The sequence below is a fragment of the Panthera onca genome, chromosome D3 (assembly GCF_046562875.1).
Source record: "Panthera onca isolate mPanOnc1 chromosome D3, mPanOnc1 haplotype 2, whole genome shotgun sequence".
Lineage (NCBI taxonomy): Eukaryota > Metazoa > Chordata > Mammalia > Carnivora > Felidae > Panthera > Panthera onca.
In genome coordinates this window covers 32,501,682-32,527,596 of record NC_138350.1, presented here as the reverse complement: position 1 = coordinate 32,527,596, position 25,915 = coordinate 32,501,682, and the positions used below count along the sequence as shown (strand labels likewise).

General features: G+C 40.7%; 1 protein-coding gene across 6 annotated transcripts in view; it reads left to right on the top strand.

Annotated features, from left to right (window-relative positions):
• The window catches only part of LOC132665746 (piezo-type mechanosensitive ion channel component 2), a 476,941-nt gene that overhangs the window by 207,420 nt on the left and 243,606 nt on the right, over positions 1–25,915 (top strand). For all 6 annotated transcript variants that reach the window (XM_078435431.2, XM_078435426.2, XM_078435427.2 and 3 more), the window contains exon 4: positions 13,156–13,198. In XM_078435431.2, the coding sequence (XP_078291557.1) occupies positions 13,156–13,198 (43 nt within the window). The remainder of the gene's footprint in view (positions 1–13,155; positions 13,199–25,915) is intronic.

Below are 25,915 nucleotides of genomic sequence, written 5' to 3'. Positions count from 1 at the left end.
AAATCTGGCGTCCAGTTTGTTTCAGTTATTTCTTTTTTCCTAAAAGCAGAGTATCAGAGGGGGAAGTGCACAATTTGGCCTCAAATGAGAGTCTGGATTATGGAGGTTTCTACCTAGTTGGGTTCATTGGAACCTGCTTTCCTCTCTAGTTGATTTATTGGACTCGGATTTTCAAAGCCCCCTCTTTTGACGTAGTCCATCTGCCTGATTGAATTGAGCCTTTGCAGGTGCTAAGACGGCCACCTAAATATGTCCCATCTAGTGGTGCACTGGGGAAGTTGACATTCAACCAAATATTCAAGGAAGACCGCCTGCTTTGTAGTAGTCACTGATTTCCATGGCATAAATACCCTAGCCCTGGGTGACCCCAAGCTGCGAACATGATGCGACTGACCAGGGAGTTAGGAAGAGACCCTGAGCTGGTGCCAGCTACCTCCAGCTCACCCCTGCTCCCCAGGCTGTGGTCAGCCAAAAACAAATGTCTCTGAGGGTCAGACCGTGACCTTCTGCATCCTCACTCAAGCTGCCATTGGAAGACACTTGTCTTCTGTACCTTTCCCATTACAGGTCCCTACCCTCGAATGCAAACTGAATCAGAGAGGGGATCCTGAGGACGTATTTCCTAATATCTGAAATGAAAAAAATCAGTATTAGTGTTTCTCTAAGTAAAACGGGCAGCCAGTTGCAGAGGAAGTGGCTAGCCGAATGAAGGAAGGGCACCACAAAGTCAAACTTTAGTTTTATGATTCTTCACCCACCTTGAATGTGGCTCAAAAAAATTTACAAACATAAAAATTTCACTTCACTATAAATAAATCCTTCATTTATGTACTTAGCACTTTTATCCTTAAATCCTCTTAAAGATTTACCCTTTTAAATCTGTGACACTTTTATCTCCCTAACCCTACTCTCTTCTTTATTTTCTCCATAGTATGTATGCATGTATATGTATGTATATGTGTATAGCCTGATTTTTGTTATTTTCCCCCCAGTAAATGTAAGATTCACGTTTGCTGCTCCCTTACCACTGCTTAGCATGTAATAGGGCTTCATAAAGCCTACTGAATACTTTGAATGAATACCTTACTTTTACCTGTTTTCACAGGTATTATTAAATAACGACTGGATTTTATTACCGTATTAACCCAAAGATAATAGGTGACATTTAACAGCAAAGATAACTTAAATAATTACAGAATGAATCATTTAGAAATATACAGTGTTCTCAGGAATAAGGTAATCTTGAAATAAAAATTTTTAAATGTATGACAATGAGAGGAGGTTTTTCTACATACATTAAATGTTTTATGACATGATAAAATTTATATCAACTGTATTGAAAATGAAGAACTACAAGCTACCCAGCACTCCATATAATAAATAGGTATTATGGACTTTTGTCTGCACTTTATAGTTGACCCATGCTCAGAGGAAACAACTCAATTGCTGCTATTGCAATTTTAAGCTACATATGCTTCATCAGTTTTTCTTTTTCATAAAATTTCCAGCTATCAAAATGTCCGCCAGTGTTTATTCTGTTTTTACAAGTGAACATCAGTCTTTGGCATACGCTTCTGGCAATGGGAAGTTTGTAGTTAGCGTAAAGAAAGCCACAAACCATACAAAGGAACTGTAATGTTATAAAAGACGCCCAAAGGCACATAAAAGTGAAAATCCTCATCCTACGAAACTAAGCATCCTCCACTGAGATGCTTGCCAGTGTTCTATAAATAGTGGCAAATAAGAAACCTGAAATAACTCTGTGTTCTTCTTCCTTCTCTCAGAAGAATACTATAAGTGCATTTTTAGTGGAGAAAATACAGTTGTGTTATAAAAGACCTCATGGGTCAACTTTGCGTTTCATTGTTCCGCCACCTACCTTGCACACGTGGCATACCCCTGGGACCAGTAGCGCAGGAAGTGACAAGATCTCTCGCACACAATTCATGTTCTCACGTGTATCTTTCAGGGACAGCCTCATAAACACCAACCTGAAAACTTTTATAAGCTTGGTAAGCTCTTTGTGAAGTGCTTAAGTGTAAACGAATAAAGTTATTTATTGGTTTAACCTAAAGACACATTCTGCGCCTTTCCCCTGCGATAATGTTAGGAGAGTTTTGGCAAACGTGCGCTAAAAGGAAAAGTATGTACAACATGATATCGTGAAACCAACCACAAAACACAGTGATGTACCAAATTAAGAAGAGAAATGCTGACGTTAATTGCTCTACATTTTAATGTATGCCTTTGTTGAAATCTGTGTGTGTGTGTGTGTGTGTGTGTGTGTGTGTGTGTGTGTGTGTAAGGAGAAATTGGGCTGTGGTTATTCCATGCAATTAAGGTTCTCAGGCTCCTCGGTGCCGCCTGCATTGCGACATCGTACGTTGAAATGCTAGCCAAGAGCCTTATAATGTAGCGGCTACCAGCTGTCTACATTTGTCTGGATTTGTGTGAAGATGCTGCTGATCGCATTGTAGAGACGCCTTGACTAACCTGAGGACCCAAAGTGAATATACCAGCATCATAGCTGACCGTGCAGGTATTGGAGAAGGGATTCAAGGCTAAAGTTATTTTGCTGCTGGAGCTGAGTTACTGCGATCAGGCCTGCTGAAATTTCAGATACTTCGTCTTTGGTTTTGAGAGGAAACCGACACCCCAAAATGGAGAGAAGTTAGCTTCGGTGGTGCCGTCTGGTCAACGTATACAAAATAGCAGACTAGTTTAAGAAAGGAGACAAGCTGTGTGTCATTGACTCTGACATGTAAAATTTTATATTTGAGGCCTAGAAAATAAGGGCATGTGAATTAAATATTAATTTATGAAGATGTGACATATACGGACCCAAGATTGCCAGGCTCCTGGCGCCTTTTTTTAAGGTGACTCTAACTTGGTCTCCTGCTACAACTCAGGCCTTACCTCTGATGAGCTGCTCTTGAATTTTCACAATGTTGTGACCTACCGTGTTCCCTAAAGCTGAACACCCTCAGGGGTGGATAGTAGACTGTGAATTTTAACAGTTAGCACTTTCTAGTGATTTTCCACTCATTAATTGATTAGATCTTATCTCCTTAAATTTTTATGTCAAGCCATATCATGAAGTTCCCGTAAGAATGAGCAGGATGGGGTGCGTAAGTGGTTCAATCGGTTAGGCGTCTGACTCTGGCACAGGTCATGATCTCATGACTTGTGAGTTCAAGCTGCACATCGGGCTCTGTGCTGACAGCTCAGAGCCTGGAGCCTGCTTCGGATTCTGTGTCTCCCTCTCTCTCTGCTTCCCCGCCCCCCACTCATGCTCTGCTTCTCTCTCCTTCCAAAATAAATGAACACTAAAAAAATTTTTAAAAAAAGAATGGGCAGACTGGAATTTTATGAGGGCATCTAAGAGTTTCAGGCTAACTAGGGAACTGACACATTATTTTATTTTTAAAGTCAATTTCAGAGCATATCACGAGACCAATTCAGAGGTAGCCCTTCATTCTAAGCTTTCCACAATGAAGGTGGTTCTTCATAGTAAAGAACATGGCCGGATCCCTAAGTATCTTCTCGTTTGTCTAAAACAGATGGCTTTATTTGTGTAATTTCAGTGTTCTACATAATATCACTCCCTGAAGAAAGTAACCTATATATGGGTGTGTAGTGTCTGCAGTTCTTGAAGGAGGCAATCAACCAGGATGCTTTTTTGTGCATCCATCGCTTACATTTCCTGCTCCCTTCCTTCTTTAAAGAGTGCTGTCCGAACTGCCCGGCATCCTGCGTGGCCTCTACTGCAGACACAGTCCACGGATTCTCCCTCGTCTGTCTCCTGTGGTCTCAGAGTCCTCTGCCTGCTCAGAGCCTTCTCTCCTGGCTACCTCGGAATCTGGCAGTGTCCTTCCTGTCTGTGTCTTCATCCTCGCTTTAGTTTATTAGGACCTCCATACAGCTTAACCTGAAGGAGCCACGTTGTCCATGACCTGACTCCTCCCACCCCCTTCTCACCCCTCCCCACCTCAAAAAGGCTTGGCTTTTATTTATTTTTTTAATTTAATATTTTATTTTTTAAAATTTACATCCAAATTAGCATAGAGTGCAACAATGATTTCAGGAGTAGATTCCTTAGGGCCCCTTACCCATTTAGCCCATTCCCCCCTCCCACAACCCCTCCAGCAACCCTCTGTTTGTTCTCCATATTTGTGAGTCTCTTATGTTTTGTCCCCCTCCCTGTTTTTATATTATTTTTGTTTCCCTTCCCTTATGGTCATCTGTTTTGTCTCTTAAAGTACTCATTTGAGTGAAGTCATATGATATTTGTCTTTCTCTGACTAGTTTCACTTAGCATAATACCCTCTAGTTCCATCCACGTAGTTGCAAATGGCAAGATTTCATTCTTTCTGATTGCTGAGTAATACTCCACTGTATACATATATCACATCTTCTTTATCCATTCGTCCATCGATGGACATTTGGGCTCTTTCCGTACTTTGGCTACTGTTGCTAGTGCTGCTATAAACATGGGGGTGTGTGTGTCCCTTTGAAACAGCACACCTGTATCCCGTGGATAAATGCCTAGTAGTGCAATTGCTGGGTCGTAGGGTAGTTCTATTTTTAGTTTTTTGAGGAACCTCCATACTGTTTTCCAGAGTGGCTGCACCAGCTTGCATTCCCCAAAAAAGGCCTGGCTTTTAAAAGAAGTCTGCCCTCACCACCTCCACTTCCTGACCATCCATGTAGTTCTCAATCACTCCTTTTCTGCACGATCTTTTCTGTAATTCTACTGAGACTTTGCTACACACGTTACCTGTCTTCTCCAACAGCTAAAAATATGTGAATGCCCTCTTATCAAAATTGGTCCCTCTACTACATTTGATTCCCTCTTCCCCCTCTTTTCACATTCATTTAACTTTTTTTTCTTAACTGGATCATCTTTCTGAAACTGCTCTTTAAAAATTAATTAATTTCCCCCAATCGCCATCCCTGATGATCTTATGTCTCTAAACACTCTTGCTGAAGAAGCAGCAAAAATAATTTGGCATCGTGGAAACCTGGATTTGAATGAATGGGACATCACATCAGCTACGATTTCAATTAGGTTATATAAAGATTCTGAGTCTCATTATCTCATCAATTTCTATTAAAATTTAAGTTTTAGGGGCGCCTGGGTGGCTCAGTCAGTTAAGCGTCCGACTTTGGCTCAGTTCATGATCTCGCGGTTTGTGAGTTCAAGCCCCGCATCAGGATCTGTGCTGACAGCGTGGAGCCTGGAGCCTGCTTCAGATTCTGTGTCTCCGTCTCTCTCTGCCCCTCCCCCAAGTGTGCTTTGTCTCTCTCTGTCTACCAAAAATACATAAAATGTAAAAAAACATTTTTTTAAGTTTTAAAGTCATATAGTATCCTACCTTGCAAAATAGTGTATTTAAACATTTTATAATCATTGCATGTTTAGGCTATTTGTAGTTCTCAGGATGGGTAATTACCAAGTATTTTCAGATCCTGAGTGTTCTATAACTTTTCCCTGATAAGGACTATGTGCCCGAAAAGACACTGGGCCAAGAGGGTTGGGTCCCTTCCCTCCTGTCAATCACTTTCCACACATGTGAACGTGCACACACATGCATACACACACAAACACTCCTGGTGTCAATTGTTTCTGAGGGTTGGAGTGGATGTGGAAAGATCTAGAAGGCAGGAAGGGCAGGGAAGGGCAGGGTGATGGTGACAATGACAGGGCCAGCAATCTGGCCTCCTCAGAGGCATTCTGTGCAGGGAAGGCACACTACCACTTCCTGTTCTGTATGGATCTGTGTTTCTGAACCAGGAGGAGTATGGTGGGAAGAGAATGGAACATGTTTTTACCTTCTGAAGGGCCGAGTGGTTTGTTTGGTTTCCATGGGAAACAGATGCACAGAACACTACATGCTGAGTTTCACAATTCAGTTCAGTTGACCTACTTGTGAAAGTTCCTCTTAGATCCTTGAAAATAGATTTACTCTTTGTGTGTGTGTGTGTGTGTGTGTGTGTGTGTGTGTGTGTGCATGTGAATTCCCTGGAAGTTGGTAGAAGAGACATCACAGGCTGCCAATCAGATCCAATCTTTTTTTTAAAAAAAAGATTTTATTTTTTTTAAGTAATCTCTACACCCAACGTGGGGCTCAAATCCACGACCCCGAGATCAAGAATCACATGCTCCCCTGACTGAGCCAGCCAGGCACCCTAGAGCCAATCTTAAACCAGAAATTTTGTGCTCAACAATTCATTTTAAAAATCCATTCTTTGATGAGGGGATTCATTATTTAGGAGGTACATTTCATTTTAGAGTACTTTGAAGATAGTTTCTCAAAAGAAAATCTTTCACGTGTTGTAACAGCCTCCATTCATAGAGGAGAGTGGCATATTTGTGAATAGACTTGTTGACTTATAGCCTAGTCTGAATAGGCTAGTCTTAGTCTCCACAAAGAATGAATACGGGTAATGGATTTTGTCGCATACTGACCAGTCAGCTCAGATGACAGCATGAAACATGTATGGTGCTCCTTCAAAACCTCCTGGACATGAGATATTTGGATACAAAAACACAAATGTAATATTTGTTCCTACTTACTGAGGCAACAAACTTTCAAATTGAGAGACTGAAAAAGCTAAAATGATAGAAATTAATAATGCAAACAGTCATCAATTCTATTCAGGAAAATAAAATGATTAGGTATTCAACATTTTAGTCTAAAAAGCAAATTATTTCCTGCAGACATACTATATTTGGGATTATGAACCCTAATATATAAAGTGTTGTTATAAATCAATTGGATAAAAGACAAACATCTAATAGGCAAATGGACAATGAGCGTGAATAAGCGATTCATAATAGAAAATATTAAAATCTTAAAAACCTAGGAAAATTTATTGAATTTCATTACTAATTACAAAAATGTAAGTTAAAATGCTTTATAGAAGGTAAAAGGAATTCAGTCAGTTACATGTATCTGAATAAAATTTGGGGGTAAATTTTTGATTAATATTATCAAATATACACATGTATATATAATATATGTATATACTTTAATATGCAGTATATATATATATACAATGTATATTAATACATGTTAATGTATATGCATAGATCATGATACATTAACTCTTTTAGGAATTTATCTTAAGTATTAATTGAACAAATGTTTAAGATATATGTAAAAAGGTATTTAACACATGCTTATGGTATTAGCAAAAATATAGATATAGTTTACATATTAATAAGGACTTACTTTTTTTGAAAAATTATAGAATACTATATGGGCAATAAAATGATTACATGCCTACATTTATTGACATGGAAAAGCTATATTACATATTACTAAGTGATTAAAGCAGGTTTCAAAATAGGATGACCCTTAGTTTATATGTGCAGGTATGAATGTGAGAGTCTTAGCATGGGGGTGGGTGTTAATGCAAAAATAAAAGATTATAAGTATTTTCATGTTTTGTGATGATCTGCGGTTGGTTGACCCTTTAATGACAACACAGGTTTGAACTGTGCGGGTCCACATATACATGGATGTTTTTTGGTAAATGCAGTACAATACTGTAAATGTATTTTCTCTTCCTTGCGATTTTCTTAATAACATTTTCTTTTCTCTAGCTTACTTTATTGTAAGAACACAACATAGAACACAGGTAACATACAAAATAGGTGTTAATGTCATCAGTAAGGGTTCTGGTCAGTAATAGGTTATTAGTAGCTAGGTTACTGGGAAGTCAAAAGTTATATGTGGATTTTCAAATGCACGTGGGTCAGCACCCCTAACCCGCACATTGTTCAAGGGTCAACTATATATTATTTTACAAATAAGGGAAAAAATAAAGTCGCTTATTTTGAAAAACATACTGTTGATGATGTGTTCTATATATGCCACCATATTGTTCGTGAGAATTATGAATTCTGACCCTTACCACTCATGAGTGATCATCTCTAGATGATGGAAAATTTAAGACCTATTATGGGGGTGCCTGGGTGGCTCAGTCAGTTGAGTGTCCGACTTTGGCTCAGGTCATGATCTCGCGGCTCGTGGGTTCGAGCCCCGCATCGGGCTCTCTGCTGACTGCTCAGAGCCTGGAGCCTGCTTCAGATTCTGTCTCCCTCTCTCTCTGCCCCTCCCCTGCTCTCACTCTGTCTCTCCCCCTCCCTTAAAAATAAATTTCTTTTAAATTAAAAAAAAAGACTTATTACGAAAAGAACTGACAAAGGGTAAGTGTAATGAAAACCAAAGTATGCAACTAAATGACACTTACTGTGTACATAAAGTGGTGTGTCATCTATTTACACGACAGAGCAGGACATGATGGGCATTACAAGAGTATTAGGTGGAGGGGAAAATGATATTTTAGAAAATACATGTCATTTAATATGAAAATTATTAAATAAGGGATGGTGAAGAATTTTTTTTCTTTATCTTTTACAATGACTTTTAACCAATTAATAGCAAATCTCATCTGGGAGTTAGGATGCTGAAAATTTGACGGATCTCTCACCATGTAACCCAGAGTGCTACAGGCATGCTCAGTGGCTGGGAAAATTGCATTACTTGGGTTCATATCATTCATTATAACAGCCATTTCTGTGGTTTAAGAGATTTTTAGCTACAGTTCAACCCAAGAGCATCTTCATATTTGCAAAGTGAACTGTCACTGCTGGCCAACTGAGAAGAATCTATTTTTCTCCTAGAATTTCACATTATGTTCAACGTTAGATGCATGGTACAATCTTGACTTGTGGCATAGATGTGAACATCTCTCAGGAGTTAAAAATAACATAAATGAAGCTTCCACCAGAAAACTTGTAAGCGGTCTAATTTCCTGGTATTTGTGTTTGATCACCGAATTCTGTGCCAGGCCACACGTTCAGCTGCCTGGCGGCCCCTGCGATGTATAAAAAGTACTTCCATTTTTATAGGAATGTGCTGGCAAACATCTACCACTTCTATGAATTATTAGTCCTTTTCTGCTAATTATTTTGGGAAAAAAAAAAAGAGCAGAGGTGTAGGTCCAAGTTCAAGTGGCTCTCAACATCTGAGACATACTTGGGCTAAAACTGTTCAGTTGGAAGAAAATCTCTGCCCCATATGGCCACCAGGTCTACCAGTGCATTACGAAGCCTGTAGGAAAAATCATGTTACTTTCTTCTTGTATTAGAAATTGAGCAACAGATTGAAAGAATGACTGATAAAAGTAATCGCTGAGGAAACATAATAAAGCGAGTGACCAGTTTATGACAGAAGGACGTAAATTGACGTCTATGAAAAACAGAAAATTACGAACTGAAAGGGACCTGTTGGACACCCTGGAACTTGAATGGCTGGTTTCAAACAACAGGCCCAGCCCTGCGATTTTACACTACTACTAATAAACAAATTTGAAGAAGTCAAAATTAATTGACCCCGTCCCATCATCTTCAGGTTACATTTTGGCGTGTGGCCTTCTGTCTATGTATATTTGTATAAATCGCACTCCTAGGGGTCATGCTGAGTGCTAAACAGAATTAACATAGTTTTGGAAACTCACAGGTCCTAGATGAAAGATCATACGGGAAGGTGTTTGATGATATATCTTCTACTGGAGGCTCTCACATGCTTCTGAAATTAATAACCAGACACAGAAAACTTTGTAAAATTAAAAAATTGTTTTGAATTCCATATTGAGGCCAGATCAGGGTGAGAGACAAATGATAGCAAGGAGAGTAAGGAAAGGAAGGTGAAGAAGGATGGAAAGGCAAGAAGACAGGATGACAAAGCAATTAGTAAGGAAGTTCAGAACGTTGACTCTGTGGCCCCAAATCTAGATTTCCCTGCCTCCTGGGCCAGGGAGCCCCAGCAGAACCCACCCATTTGGCTTGGGGAAGATGGTTCCCAAGAAAAGAAGTTTCCATAACTTCTTTCTCTTATGGAAAGAACGGGAACTTGGATCTTCAGATGCCAATTCGAAAATGGGGGTGAGAGGGAGAGAGAGAATGGATGGTGTTTTGTTTGTTCTGTAAAGGAGCGATGGTTGATTCATTTCTTCAAGGAGGAAATGTCCTGCACTTCTCTGCATGGTGGTGCCCCCCTTGAAGAGTCTGTGCTGCAGGATGCTACAGGGCATTTTGTTAACCTTGGGCACACACAGCATAGATTCGGGAACTTGCTGTACAGACTGAATGGCCTTGAGTCTTGGTTTGTTTGCAGCTTCTGGACGCTGTCATACCCCATTCCAGACTTCAGTTCTGCTGTTGGATGTTGGTGCTATCAAGGGCGATTTTTAGAACTAAAGAATCCTAATTCATTATTTCTGACTCCATCTACAATCAGAAAGGAAAAATGCCCCTAGGCTTTGTATCTGATATTCTACGCCATATATTTTTCTTTTTGTTGTTGCTGTCCTTTGCTTTCCCTTGAAGAATGGAACATGTTTTAGACTTCTCCATATTATAAATCTCATTTGAAAAGTGTTGAATCGAGGAAGTCTGCCAGCTACTTTTGTTTTCCCTACTTTTCTCTCTCCCTGTTGGACCGCTCCAGCAAAGGAGAATAATATTACCTTACCATGTAAAACATGGTTAATGGCTTTAAAAGAATTCCCCAACAACTGAATAATGAGCTGCCAAAAATATTCCTGGTGCCAGAGGGATCTGGATATGTCTGTTTCATTTATTGTGTGTTTCTCATTTCATCATGACTAAGTGCTCACAAAAGACATAAAAACCCAAACCTCCAGGGTATGTGGTGTTGGAGGGCAGAAACCGTATTTTAATATATTCGGTCGTATAACGAACACAGTAAGATGATTAGTAGAGTATCCACAGCAAACAATGATGAATGCCAGTTGTAGGTAAGATGCTCAAAGTATCAATTAAGTTAGTATCTAGCCACTAGAAGGAAGTCGTTTTTCAACCATCTCTATTGTGCTTGGTTGAGTGGCTGAAGAAAACTTATTCCAAGGAGTGCTGGGAGTCTTGCACCAAAAACTTTTATCTTGTTCTGCTTATTTGAGTGAGTTTACTAAGAAATGTGAAGAGGGAACCTATTTCTTTCTTTTTTAAGTTTATTTTTTTGGGGGAGGGAGGGGCAGAGAAAGAGGGAGACACAGAATCCGAAGCAGGCTCCAGGCTCTGAGCTGTCAACACAGAGCCCGACACGGGGCTTGAACTCACGGACTGCGAGATCCTGACCTGAGCCAAAGATGGACACTTAACTCACTGAGCCACCCAGGTGCCCCTGGAACCTATTTCTTAACTAAAGTTTCATGTTTTAAGAGCCTGATAATAGATAATAGAGCCTGATAATAGATAATAGATCTATTAAAAAGGGGAGTTTTCTTAAAAATGTATTTAAAAAATGAGTTTAGGGATGCACGCAGCAGATCTGGGCAAAAAAATGAAAATATAGAAAAAAATGTAAAGGTGCTTTGTTTCTCACCGGAAGCAAGTCAACGAGAATAGCGTCCGGACCCTCTCATGAATCCCTTCAGCCTCCCCTAGACCCTTGCCACTCGGTCTGAGCTCAGACTGTCTGGTTCTCACTTGGCAGGAGACTCTTAATCTCTCCCACTTCTCTGTTTGGGCCAGGCTGTTGCCAGCTGTCTTTGAATACAATGTGGTTTCTGACTCAGGTTCTATTATGTTTTGCCAGGGTCTTAATTGCTAGTATCTCAGGGGCAGGATAATTGTCTTCCAAGAATTCCTGAGATAGGGATTTTGAATTGCCTGTGACTCACAGGACAGATGACATTCATATGGGCCCGCTCCCCTGGATGAGGAGCCATGGACATTCCTGGGCTGGTTAACTAAAATTCCACGACTCCTACTTTTACTCCGCAAAGCATACTGGAATTCAATTGGATAAGAGTGACTTCATCCAAAGAGATAAGCCTGAATCTGCTTTAAATCTTTGTGTGTGTGTGTGTGTGTGTGTGTGTGTGTGTGCATGTGTGCTCATAATTCATAACAAAAATGTAGTCCTTTATTATGTAGAATACTTGTTTAAAATGCTTCGTCATAACCAAGTATATGAACCGAAGGCAAACATCATATTCATGCTCTCTTGGGACTCAGTCTTCAGAGAGGGCCCAGGGAAACCACTGTATAATCCCCTGCCTTTCCAGGAAGCCTAACCCTAGGAGACGCTGAGTTGCCACCAGACAGTAAAGCATCTGAAGCCGAATTCTCCAGAAAGAGATACAGCACCATCGTAGTTCGCTGTGACTTGGGGGAAAACAAACAGGGTAGACTTTATCTGCCTCTGGAGACCCAGTGCTGAATCTCCCATTTCCTGTTTGCAGAAATCAGTTGTACAGAAGGGCAGTGATTATCTGCTGTGATTAACAAGCTAATGCAAAGCATAACTCATGAATTTAGGGCTAAGTGAGTGAGTGCTGAACTCAAAATGTATTTGCCACTGACTCATGTAAATCGTCAAACCATGAGTTAGTACAAACCCTGAACTTCTATTAATGCAGTTTTTATTAAAGTGGTCTTTGATAAAAAACAAAAATTTAGCACTCTTCTGTCTATCAGGTTCTCAGGAAATTATTATACCTATAAGGTAGGGAAGAATTATTACATGAAAAATATTATAGAAAATCTTTTTTTAAAGCCCAGCTGTTCTTTTATGGATTTGGATATACTACTCTTTAAATCATGTCACTGGAAACAGTATGTTTTGCATGCAAGAGACTTCTGATTTAAATGTTTAGCTTTAAAAAGAAAGAACTGTTCATCCTTGTGCTTCAACACTGGTGAGATAAAGGCCTGGTGTTTAATGAGTTAGACCTTGAGGGCGCCATCTTGCTTTCCATGTGCCACATGAAATTAAAAGTTCAATTTTAGAGACTACAACTTACAAGATGCTGTTGTGTTAATTTAGACAGGAGAGGTTTACTCCTGTTATTCTGATGCATTCGGACTCTTAGAGTGTGATTTTGTGGCCTACAGTATAACCAGAGGAAAGGGAGGTAGAGCTTTGTCACTTGTTCGTTGTGTGGAATGTTCTCTAAAAGGGCCATTTGGGGACTGGTGGTGGGAACGATGCGTTTGAGGGAAAACTCATCCCATGTAACTGTAAAGCCAAGTATCTACCAGGGTATGCAAAAAGAGGACAAAACTAACTGCATGCTTGAGGTACATCAGTTAATTATGTTCTTTCGTCTCGTTTACAGGCTCAACATGGGAAAAGACATTTCGGCAGATTGGCTTTGAAAGGTAAGCAGCATTTAGCATGGCTTCACTTTTCGGTTCTCCTGTCCTATTTCACTCTAAGTAATTTACTGATGATAGATCAGTGGTCTCGTCACCACTGCTGTAGGGACTCTATGCCCATGAGGAAGTCATCATTTTGCCCCCAGAGCCTCTGTTTCCTTGTAAAGTAGCCCTTTGAATGATAAAATCCCTGCCAGCCTGCAGGGTGAACGTGGAGATCAGATGGAGGAATTTATATGAAAATGTCTCTTAAATCAGGAAACAGCATCAAACGTGAGTTGTCTAAATGGAGAATTATGGGAAGTCGTTTGCTCTTTTCTAGCTTTATCACCGCTCGTGTCCCATTAGTTGTACAGTTTTAGCACAAAGAAATGTACATTGATATTGACACCTTTCCAATCATCACAATTGTTAGATCTTAGTCGCTGCAAGTTAGAAGCTGAGATCATGTCTCTCCTAGCTAAAAGCACTCCCACACCAGCATCTCCGCAAAAGAAAACAAAATGGACTTATTATACCATCAAAGTAGAGGTAGGGTTAATAAGGTTGCTAACCAACCTGCCTTGGAACTGAGGGGCAGCTTGTGTGACAGACGTCTCTCATTTGGTGTCTATTATGGAGCTTCCCAGGTCGGTACAACTTATTGGAATAGAGGAAAGTGACTTTATTTTATTTTTTACTCTAAAAGCAGATTTTGACTAGTTCTTTTTATCACATTGGAAATGTGTTTTTAGGTGTATTAATCAAGCTGCCAGAATGCTTAGAGAAATAATAAAATACTTTAAAATGCATTTCTCTGTTAGCAAGAGACAATAAGAATAGCTCCTCGCCAGGCTAACTATGGTGGCATTTCCCGTATCATTTGTTATTTGATTCAGAGATTTATTTCTCTCTCCACTTAAACTTCCACCAAAAATCAGCACCATCGCTGTTGGTCTCCCCGTAAATCTTTGTAGTTTATTCTGAAGGTTATTGCACGAGGTTGGCTTGAGATAGGCAAATATCATGGGCCAACTTAAAACAGAGAATGGAAAATCCTATCATTCTTTCATTTTGTGTGAAGTCTTTTCCCAAAGTATCTTTCTTTCTCTTGATTCTTCTTTCATGTTAATGACAAACACCAAACATAAGCAAAGGGGTGAAAATAATAAATTGAAAGTCATTATCCAGCTTCAGTGGGAAGCTGGATACTTCTTTTGTCTGTTTTCTTTTTCTTGTCTATTTTAGGGAAAACCTCGGACATCGTGTCACTTTTTCCCTACATAAGTTGAGGATACATCTCTGAAAAAAAAAAAAATGGGTGTTTTCTTCCAGAATCATAATACCATCATACCAAATGCAAATAACAATAAGTCCATGGCGGGAAGCCTGGGTGACTCAGTTGGTTAATTGACTTCCGGCTCGGGTCATGATCTTGGGATTCATGAGTTCTAGCCCCGAATTGGGCTCTGCACTGACAGCACAGAGCCTGCTTGGGATTCTCTGTCTCCTCTCTTTCTGCTCCTCCCCAGCTCATACTCTCTCTCTCTCTTTCAAAAATAAATAAACTTAAAAAAAAAAAAGCCCTTGGTATCAACGCTTCCATTTCCTGATGATCTCAAAAATGCCATCTTAAAGATACTGGTTTGAATCAGGGTGCTATTGAAGCACACACATTCCCGTTTGTTGTTACATCACAGACAACAATTCCCTACCAACTTCATTTTGTTTTCTTCATGTCATTGACTTATCAAGAAAATCTTCAGTTGTCTTGAAGAATGTCTCACGTTCTGGATTTGTCTGTCTGTGGGATTGTGTCTCTATTCATTCTATTTCATGTCAATTCAGCATGTTCCCTTTCACTCACTGGGAACAACTTCACCTTGGCTTTTTGTCCTTTTGACACAGGACCATCAGTCTTTTATAGTTTCCATGTTCCTAGTACAGTTCTGTGTACAACCCCATCCGGTATTCCGGACCCGGAGTCACGCATTCTTCCAAGGAGCCCTACTTTCTTTGTGGAGAGTGGTATTTTGAAATCACAATCTAAATACTTGGGATGCCCATCATTTCTAGACCATCATTGTTTCCGGGCAGTTTATTCAATACATGTTAGAGGTAGAAAATACTTTTTTTTAATTAAAAAAATACCCTAAATTCATACATTATTTTATTTTTCACTGAAAAATAAAGTTTTGTTTGGTTCTTAACAAAACTTATTTCATTTTAATGTATATATGTATAATATATAGTATATATAAAATATTATATAAAATAATTTAAAAATAATACACTAATATTACAATTCATACTAAGAATGTTAAATGAAGTCTTTAAAACTTGCATTGTCTTGGGGTGCCTGGGCGGTTTAGTCGATTAAATGTCCAACTCTTGATTTTGGCTCAGGTCATGATCTCAGGATTGTGAGATCCAGCTCTGGCTTGGACTCTGTGTTGGGCATGGAGTCTGATTAAGATTCTCTCTCTCTCTCTCTCTCCCTCTCCCTCTCTGTCTTTCCCCCCACCCTGCTCATGCTCATGCTCTCTCCCTCTCTCCAAAAAAACAAAAATGTAAAATAAATACATTAAATTAATTAATTAATTAATTAAATTTTCATTGTCTTAACTCTGTATTACATTAAGGATGTGCAATCAAAGAATGAAAAGTAAAAGTAAAGTTGCTTAAGGTTTTTTTCTATGTGATTGTAGTCTAACTTTTTATATATAACTTGGCTCATTTGTTTCAGAACCTTTTTAATGTCAATGGATTTTTAACATTTCATTTTTGAATACATCGCATGTATATATCTCCATGTACCAATTATATTGTTTTTATATGTATAACATGTTTGCAGAGAAATGTCACATGCATCTTCTTCCCCTGTGCCCCACGCCTTCCTCCTTCTACAATTACCATGTTTATTAGCTTTTGGTTTAACCTTTTGGTGTTTATTTTCACACGTGCAAGCCAGTCCTCGTGTGTATCTGTATCCTTGCCCTATCTTGCATGAAGAGTGGCATATTATACCCATTATTCTACACTTTGAGAGTATATTGTGGAGATCATTCCCCATCAGTGTCGATAGGTATCCATCACTCCATGAACCTGCCGGTGGCACTCCTTTGTGTGGATGAGCCAGCACAAAGGATGAGACTGGGATCTTATCCAGTATCAAGCTTTACTAATCATTTCAGGGATTCAAATGACCAAAGGACACTGGTAATGTAAGGAGAAATCCAGGATAGCCCATGTGACTCCTCAGGTCCTTTTTCATACCGGCTCTATCCCCTTTGAGCCAGAGTGATAGTTGAGGTTTCTAATGAGATTTGTAAGCCCCTCATGTAGGAGGAAGCACTTGATTTTGCAACATGTCTAGTTTTATGCCTAAGAAATGTGACCTTCTCCAAAGAGTCATAACTCATCCATCTATGGATTGAAGATTTGTTTATTGTAACATCTTGAACCAGGGCTTTCCTGCTTGACACATTCCATTGATGAGGACTCTCTTCCTAGCGAAAGAAAAACTAATTAATTAATCTGTTTGCCCGGTGATCTAGTTAATATGTTTACACAGAACCTAAACCAGGTCACTTACCTTCTTCTCTCAACCCCAGTATCTCCTTCGTATTCAGGGGAAAATGGATCACAAGCAACTTGCTTCAACTCTTTCTTTGCCAGTACTCTGTGGGTGGACCTTCAGGCTATTTCCAGTCTTTTGCTCTTCCAAAAGAACTCTGTAATGAATAACCCTGTGCACACTTGTGCTTTTGCCAGATTATCTTAGGGATTAGATTCCCAAGGACAATCAAAGGGTAAATTTATATGGAATTTTGCTAATTTTGCCAAGTTTCACTCTCTCGACTTTTGACAGTTTGCACTCCCACTAGCAATGCAGGAGAGTAATTATTTCCCCAGTGCCTCATCAACAGAACATGCTGTCAAACTTGAGATTTTTGCCAGTCTGATAGGTGAGAAATGGCATCTCACTGCCCATTTAATTTGCATTTATCCTGCATCATTTTCCCATAAGAGTAAAGAACAGGTTAAGATCTTTGCTGTCAACTACATGAAGCAAGAGCACTTTGGGCAAGAGCTTCTTCTCAGATGATTAAGGATTCACTGATCAACAGGATTTGGCAGTTGAAACATTTTCTGTGTGTTTCTGTCATACACATTTGTATGACCTTAACCTTTCCCTCCTTACTTGAATAATGATCTAAAGAAACAGCTACTGTGTACCAAGCACTATGTTAAATAATTTTTAGTCCATATAGCAACCACACAGACCAGAGATTGGCAAATGGTTACTATAAAGGACACATAGTAAATATTGCAGATTTTACAGGCCATACAGTTTCTGTTACCTCTAAATTTTGCCTTCTAGCAGAAAGCAGCCGCAGACAGTGATTATGGCTATATTCCAATAATACTTTATTTACAAAAACAGGCAACTGGCCATTATTTATTGACACCCATCCCCCCACCATAGACTGTGGTTGCCATCTCACAGGTAAAGAAACTCAAGAAATCCAGTAATTACCCATATAGTCATGGCCATTGACTTGCATTAGTACTCACCTATATTCATTTCCAGGTTTGCCTGGTTCCAAGGATGAAGATTTTTACACCAAAACACCCTAAATTCTTCATTATAGGTCTCTTTTGTGTTGTGTTGTTTTATTTTTCATGTCCTTATAGCTCTGGGGATATAATCTCCAGTCACCATCTTATTGGATATTCTTATCTGAATAAAACTAGGCAGTATAAAGTCCATGCTGCAATGCCTCCCTAAAATTGTTATACTTCCAAACAAATGTGCAGATAAAAATATTGTTAAGGAATATATCAAGCGCGATACTTTATTGTTTAACGTGTAATCTCAGCTGGGTGATCATCCTGATCTTTAGATGTCACCTTAAAATGTCATCTTGTGTTTTCCTATGTTATCCTATGTTTTCTCATTTATGCACAGGGAGTATTCTCTGCATTGCAGGAAGCATTTAAAAAAATGTTAATGTTTTATTCTTGAGAGAGAGAGAGAGAGTGTGTGAGCTGCGGAGGGGCAGAGAGAGAGGGAGACACAGAATCTGAAGCAGGCTCCAGGCTCTGAGCTGTGAGCACAGAGCCCGACACAGGGCTTGAACTCGTGAACCCTGAGATCATGACCTGAGCCGAAGTTGGACGCTTTACTGACTGAGCCACCCAGGCACCCCGCATCAAGCATTTTAAAATATAGAACAAATATTGATTTTGGAGGTTATTGTGCACTTACAGTTGCAAAGACTGTCGAGCAGTGCTGTTAAATGTGGCTGTGCTTTTTTCTTCTGGAGTTTAACCTCTTCTTTCTCTTAAAGGTAATTCCAATTATATCTTAAATGAAGCGATCTGGTTCTTTAGAGAAATTGTGTAGAGATACTGATCTTTTCATCGCTGTGTCCTTTGAAGTTTGTCCATCAATCTATTTGCTAGCAGATTATTTTAAAGTGGCCACATCTAAAGAAAAGAAGTGACTAAGTCAGCTAAAGCTTCAAAGTTTTCTCCAAGAATAAGAAAGCAAAGACGCCCTTTGTTGTACATTTTGTAACCGAAAGCAAGACCTAAGGGATCTGCCCTGCCTGCTCTCCTTGCAGGAACACTTGCCTGTGAGATGGTGTTTAGCCATTTCCTTTCTGGAATCTGTGTGATTATATACATTATCTCAGAGTAAATACACATCGTCACAGTTTATGCGGTTGAATTCGTGACAATGTGTATTTTCACCTTGCAGACAACCACATTGCCCCTCTGTGGAGGATATCAAGAGTTCATTTTAGGATTTCAGCATAGGAGTGTGTTGTAATGTACCAAAGGCATAGGTTCATATGTCTTGGATCTGACCTTCGTTACCGCCTTCTCAGCCCTGCTACAATATTGATATTTGCATAACAAAAGTAGACATAGGGTTTTTTGTTGTTATTATAAAAAAAAAAAATCTGTGCCTAACAGTTTGACTTCAATCTGAAGCTCAGCTTCCTGTGCAGATGGTCTAAATTAATGATTGTAAATGTTTCCAAATCACAGTCCTTCATTAATCTCTGTTCAAGTGATGCATATGGGTGGGGCTTTGGAAATTCACTGATACTCCACATGTTCTAAGCAAATGTATCAGCTAGGGAATGGCCCACATTTTCAGGGGCTTATTCCAACAAATGTTTCTTTCTCACTCAGGCAAAGTCTAACGAGGAGGCCAGATTGATCTAGAGGGCAGCTTGCCTTGTACGTGGCCTGCCATTCTCCGGCTTCAATCTTGGGGCACTTGTGCCTCAACAGGACGCTTCTGAGTTTGCTTAAGCCTGGATGGAGAGCTTGCAGCAATGCATACTGGCCCTTAAATGTTTCCACCTGGAAGTGGCATTTGTCACTGTGACTCACAGTTTGGGGCCCAAAGAGAATCTACCTTGCTAATAATTTAGGGGAAAGAAGAGGTGTCACTGTGACAGAGGTAGAAGGCACTCGTAATATCTATCACAATAAGCTCTGAGCTAGGTCTGAAATGGCTTTCTCTTTCCAAAGCTGCACTTTTCATCTGAGCAAAAAAAAAAAAAGAAACTTTTTTAGCAAGTAAATAGGTTCCTGCAGAGTAACTTGCCAAAAGAAATAAAAGTTCCTACTTTCTGGGAAGTCTTATTGCTGCCTATTTTAAAATAACAATCTTGTACTGATATTCCACCCTTTTTTTTTTTTTTTACTTAAAAAGCAGAGAGCCTATTCTTAATGAATCTGTATAATCAGCACGGTACCTCAAATTAGATTATTAGTAACAGTATTGCATGTGACTTTATTTGATGCTCTACTTGAATTGTGGAATGAAGTATCTTTCCCCTTCAAAGATTATTTTCAAATATAAATCACCCTAAAAGAGCCTGCTGTGATGAAACACAAATATTCCAAGGATTTTTTTTTTTGCCAATGTAGACATAATTCAAAGAACATGGCTTTGTCTTCGGGGGGTTCACCAGCCTCCTACCAGCTGCCTGTCTGTTGTCAGGCTCCTCCCTCGCATCTAGCCCGTGAAGACCATCTACCCACCATTCTAATTTTAAATATTATTGTTTTTGCAAAACCTTTCCTGATGGCTTCCTCCCAGGGCCCCACCTCTTCCATCATACCTCATGCATTCTTCTACTCTGCCGAATTAGTACCATACCTTATTGGATGAAATGTGGGCATAGTTGATCAGTTACCTCACATGGTATATACATGGACACTTTGTATTGAACCTTACTTCCTGTGTTTCTCTCCCTTTGGACCTTGAAGTCTGTGAGTGTGTGAAGGATGGAACTGCCTTGATACCCTGGTGCCCAGGACACTCTCGCAGTGTGCTAGCTCAGCAGACGCGTGTTGCGTGTTGAGTACAGAACCGAGTCCTCTGTGGCGAGGAGCTCAGGGGTTAGGTGGAAAGGGACTGTACAAGAGTGCGCTTCTTAGGAGGCAGGAGAGCAGGGTCCCAGCGTCTCCTTTATCCTGCACTGTGGTGGCCTGTAGGAGGAGCCTGCAGCCGGAGCCAGCTCATCCCTGAGAGCATCGGGAGGAGGATGTGGCTTTATTCTCTGTGTCAGTGTGAGCAATTACTTAATTCGCTGACCTTCGTATTAACACGGAGCATCCCGAGTCTCTCTTCTCGAACTACTGAGTCTCATGCGCCGCGTTTGGCACCCGCTGCCTCCCAGCATAGAATTCCCTCTGATAGGACTGAGAGTTCCACCAAGGCAGGAGCTGTGTCTGTCTTGTTAACCGAGACACCTGGCACCTAACTCACTTCGTGAAGTGGTTGGATAAAGGAAGATAGGAGTGAGGACCTGATTCTGGCAACAGAACCAGGGGAGGGCTTAGCAGACTCTTTGTACCGCGTTTCATTGGCTTTCCCCCATTCCTGCCTCTGGTGCCTTTCAGGACACTCACGGTTGTTTGTGCCCAGCCCCCACCTCCTCCCAGAACCTTCCCCTCGCCCCACTGAGCACCACCCTCAGCGTCCTCTCCTGTCCTCTCAACCCCTCCTGCTCTTCTGTAGAACAAAGCCACCAGGTATGTTCATAATCTTATATGTATTTATCAGTGCATATCAGGTCAGACTAGACCTATCCTTCTGAGGGCAGGACCTCTGTCTCACCATCTTATGGCCTCTAGTGCTGGCCCACACATTGGCAAATACAGGCATTTAATAAGTGTTCGATAAATGGCTTTGCAAATAAATATTAGTATGGCATTTCTCTGTTGGCCCAGCCCCATGGAATCTGCTTGTCCTGATAAATTTTAGTTTCTTTTGGCTTCGGAGAATTAACTGATTCCTTGAGAAATTTAAGGCAAATTTTCAAATTCCTTTCAATCCTCCCGCTTTATGTGTAACTCACTAGCTGTGCTATTGAAATTAATGCTGTTTCTGCAGATAATGCTCTATAAAATGTGGAAAATAATGGAAAGGTGCATCCAATGATGGATCTATGATGTGCTTTTCCATATGAAAACTTGCATCCAAGAAATGTGATGGTTAAGGGAAATCAATTTTGACAGAAACAAAGATATCAATGTCTAGAGTCACTATTTATGTTTCTTAATTGTTTAAGGTCATAAGTCTGTGGGATAAAATGGATGATTTTGAATACCTATTCATTTAGATCAAGACAAGTATTTCCTTATATTGCCTTTCAGAGAAGCCTACAGAAAGGAAAACACATTAAATTCAAATCACAGCATTGTTATAGTCTTGTGGTCTATGGAGTAAATCAAGGGAAATCATAGCTGGGCTTTAGCAATGTGTTTTCACACTCACAGCATTTAAGCCAATGGTATTTTTGCATATAGATGTAGTTGCACAATAAATGTTTCTCAATTAAATGATTTGCCCTGTTTTGGTTTTCTGAAAGATGAGCTACTAAGTTCTTGAATTCCTTTAGACCCCATGTAAATATTCCTGGAAGCTTTAGCAAGCTGTTTTGAAATTACGATCTAAAATATTTGTCAAAGTAATTTCTTAATGTTTTTTATTTATTTTGAGAGAGAGAGAGAGAAAGCAGGAGTGGGGGAGCAGCAGAAAGAGGGAGAGAGAGAATCCCAAGTGAGCTCTGCGCTGTCTGCACAGAGCCCTACACGGGGCTCATTCTCACGAACCATGAGATCATGACCTGAGCCAAAATCAAGAAGCTGGACGCTTAACCAACTGAGCCACATAGGCACCCTGCCAAAGTCATTTATACGCAGGAAATGACTAGATGAAAAAGATGTGTCTGTATTTTGGTATTTAAAATTAAGCCCAACATATGCATTTATTCATTTATTTGACAATTTGAACATTTTCAAACCTCTGCTTTATGCCCACCTCTGGGATAGATTTGGGTTTTCAGAGGAACGTGACAGGGTAAGGGAGTTAGATTTTTCAAAGACCTATCGAATGGTGGCCTGTCTGAGAAGCACTTTGCGTATCTGATTTATTGAATTCTTACAACATTCAGGAGTTGGATTCTACTGACTTATGCTAGGCTAGCTAACATCCTCATATCCCAGTGACTTACAAGACCAGGGGTTTATTTCTTGCTCATATTAGGTGTTGGTTTCAGAGGCTGTGGACCAACTGTGGCTCTTCTCCAAAAGCCTTTTTCATTCTGGGATCCAGGCTGAAACCAAGCCTTCATTTGGCACATGCCCTTCTTGTGGCTGAGGAAAATAGCTATGGCCAAGGCAAGCGGTGGCTCTTCCAGTGTTTGCTCAAATGGGAGATGAGCCACTTCCGCTTACTTTTAGTTGCTCAGGCAGGTCCCGTGGCCAAGTGACAGTCTGTAGGCAAAGCAGCACACTCCTCCTGCAGAGGTGCACTATAAGTCACACGGGAATGGTCAGGAGTGTATACTACTGTTTCAGGAAAGGAGAGTGTCCCGTTGGAAGAAGTTATATAATCTACCAGAGTATGCCACCCGCATTTAGTAAATGAGCAAAGCAACATCAGAGTGGTTAAGTAATTTGCTCAAGACCACACAGCTAGTGAGTGTCAAAGACAAGATATGAACTCACTTTTATGTGACTCTACCTTCGGGACTTTCACATTCTACCGTGCCAGCATTTATGATGCTTCATGCTGACAAGCATTGGTTGAACACACATTATTCTTGCTATGCTGAGGGCTGGGGGGGGGGGGGGGGGGGGAGGGGAGGGGATGGAAGAACATGGTCTTGGTCTTCTAGAAGACACCAATATGTAAATATAAACTATAACGCAGCGATTATGTGCTACTGTTTAGTGTAGCCGTTTGAAAATGTGTTTGAGGGGCTACTATGTACCAGGTATGACAATAATGATGCAAATAATTACAGAATGGAGTAGAGACAAATGGGGCAATGTGTCTGCTTGCGGGGGCATGAGCAGAGGCCTGGCTGCCTAGTTGAGAGGCAGGGAAGAGTGGTTTCTGAAACGTCACTGCAGCAACTTCCCCAGCGGGGTTTACAAGGGTGATTTTTTTGGAGACCAACCATCAGATGTTAGAGACAGAGCACAAGGGGCACAAATGAAGACAGAAATGAAACTGAGAATGGGTGGGAAACCCATCAGGATAATCTTTGACAGTATTGGGAGCAACTGAAGAGTGTGAAACCCAGGGAAGGTACTGTTAGATGTACTTCTAGAAGGATCCTGTGGGCAGTGACATGGACCAGAGGATAGCTTAGGCGAACAAGATGAACTGGAAAACACTGCAGTAGTTCAGGGGAGCGATTACTCCGGCCTGAACTGAGGCAGGGGCAACTGAATATGATAGAGAGGATGTGTGCCAAATGTGTTTTAGGCTTTAAAATGGGAAGTTACAACTCAGCGGGTGATTGGATGTGGTGTGTGAGAGAAGAATTCTGAAACGGGCCACGTCCAGTTGGCTGATTCCACTCTCTGGCTGCTGTCTCTCCATCTAGTGCCTGCAACACTCTGCTTCTCTGCCCTGGGGCTTTCTCTAGCCTTTAGGAAATTTGCTCCATCCACAGGCAGGGCAGCCCGGAAGGGCCTGCAGTGAAAGGCCCGGAAGCATCGGTGAGCAGAAGAAATAAGTGGATATAGGGATATAGGTGCTGCAGCTGCCGTGGAGAATCCAGAGGGCATCGCTTGGAGTGTGCAAAAGCTTCCTAGGAGCCGCTTACAGCAGTGACCTGTCAACGGCACACCCTTGTGGGCTTCTCTTTCTCCATCCATCGCTGTCACATTCTTGCAATTTCCAGAAGACTTTCCAAATAAACCACCTGCACCCAGGGCTTCCACTCCAGGCGGGCTTTTGGAAGACCTGAAATAAGATACCAGTGCTAAACTGTCTTAATTGACACTAAACTAAAAAAAAACTTAGATTCCAATTTTATCTTTGGTATTGATTTATTTTGTGAGTACAAAATAGCGCTATTATTATTTGTAATAGTATGTAAAAATTTTTTTAATGTTTATTTATTTTACGAGAGAGAGACAGGGCAACTGGGGGCGGGACAGAGAGAAGGAGACACAGAATCCGAAGCAGGCTCCAGGCTCTGAGCTGTCAGCACAGAGCCCAGTGCAGGCTTTGAATACACGAACCGTGAGATCATGACCTGAGCCTAAGTCGGACGCTCAACCAACTGGACCACCCAGGCACCCCTGTCATATTATTATTTTAATGAAAAAATTATGAACCTTTAACAATCTTTGGTTTAAATTTTTGGGGGACATAGGTGGTGACATGTCATAGATTGCTAGAAAATCTGCTGAAAGTAACAGACTTGCTTTCCAGAAAAATTCACATACTCACATAAACAGAACATTTTACGTGCTGAAGATTCAGGGGATTCAAAGAGCCTTAGAAGCACAACGCAGTAAATGAACCTCAGCTAAAAAGCCCTGTTTTAGATGAAGACATCATTGTATTTCTTTCTCAGTGTATAGAATCTGCAAATGTTTATTCTCCTCCCTCAATTACCCGGAGGTACAGGCCAATAGGAGTTAAATTGGGGTCCTAGAATCATGCCGTTTGAGACTCCAGAGACCCCAGAGGACCCTTCTCCCTTCTTTTGCACATGGTTACATTTAGGCGTAGAGAAATTAAGCAGGAGAGCTAGAAATCGGCTTTTAAACTCAAGATTGGTCAAAGCCCAGATCTGTGTCCAGATCCAGATCATTTCATAAAACTCCGTGAAATGGAATTTTATTACTAATGAAATTATTTTGCCACCATTTAGTAAGGCTAATTATGTCATCATTCAGCCAAGTAATAATATTCAGCCAAGCGCTCTAGACATCACTGTGTGTGCATCACCCGCACACAGTCTCCTGCAGTGGCTGATAGCACCAAGCCAGTTTATGCGTATAGAAACCAAGACGCAGAGCCCCTCCCCTCAGTGGCCACGTGGCTCGGAAGCAGTAGACAATGGATTTAGTCTCTGAACACCACCACTCAGCCTACTTTCTTGCTTTAGGTCTCAATGACAGTTGCCAAAAATAACTCTGTTGACCTTTACTCTTCATGTGCCCTGCTGGATGGGTGTGTGTGTGTGTGTGTGTGTGTGTGTGTGTGTGTGTGGTGTGTGCGCACGTGCGCGTGTGTGCATGTGTGCATGTGTGCAAGCATGTATTAAGAAAAGCAAGTGACTTACCTTTCCTGCTTCAGACCCACCTACCGCTGATACACAGTCCAGAATTCTTATCACACCATTAGAAAGGCTAAACCAAGAGCCCCAAGGGTCAAAGAAGGGCCTTCACGATGAAACA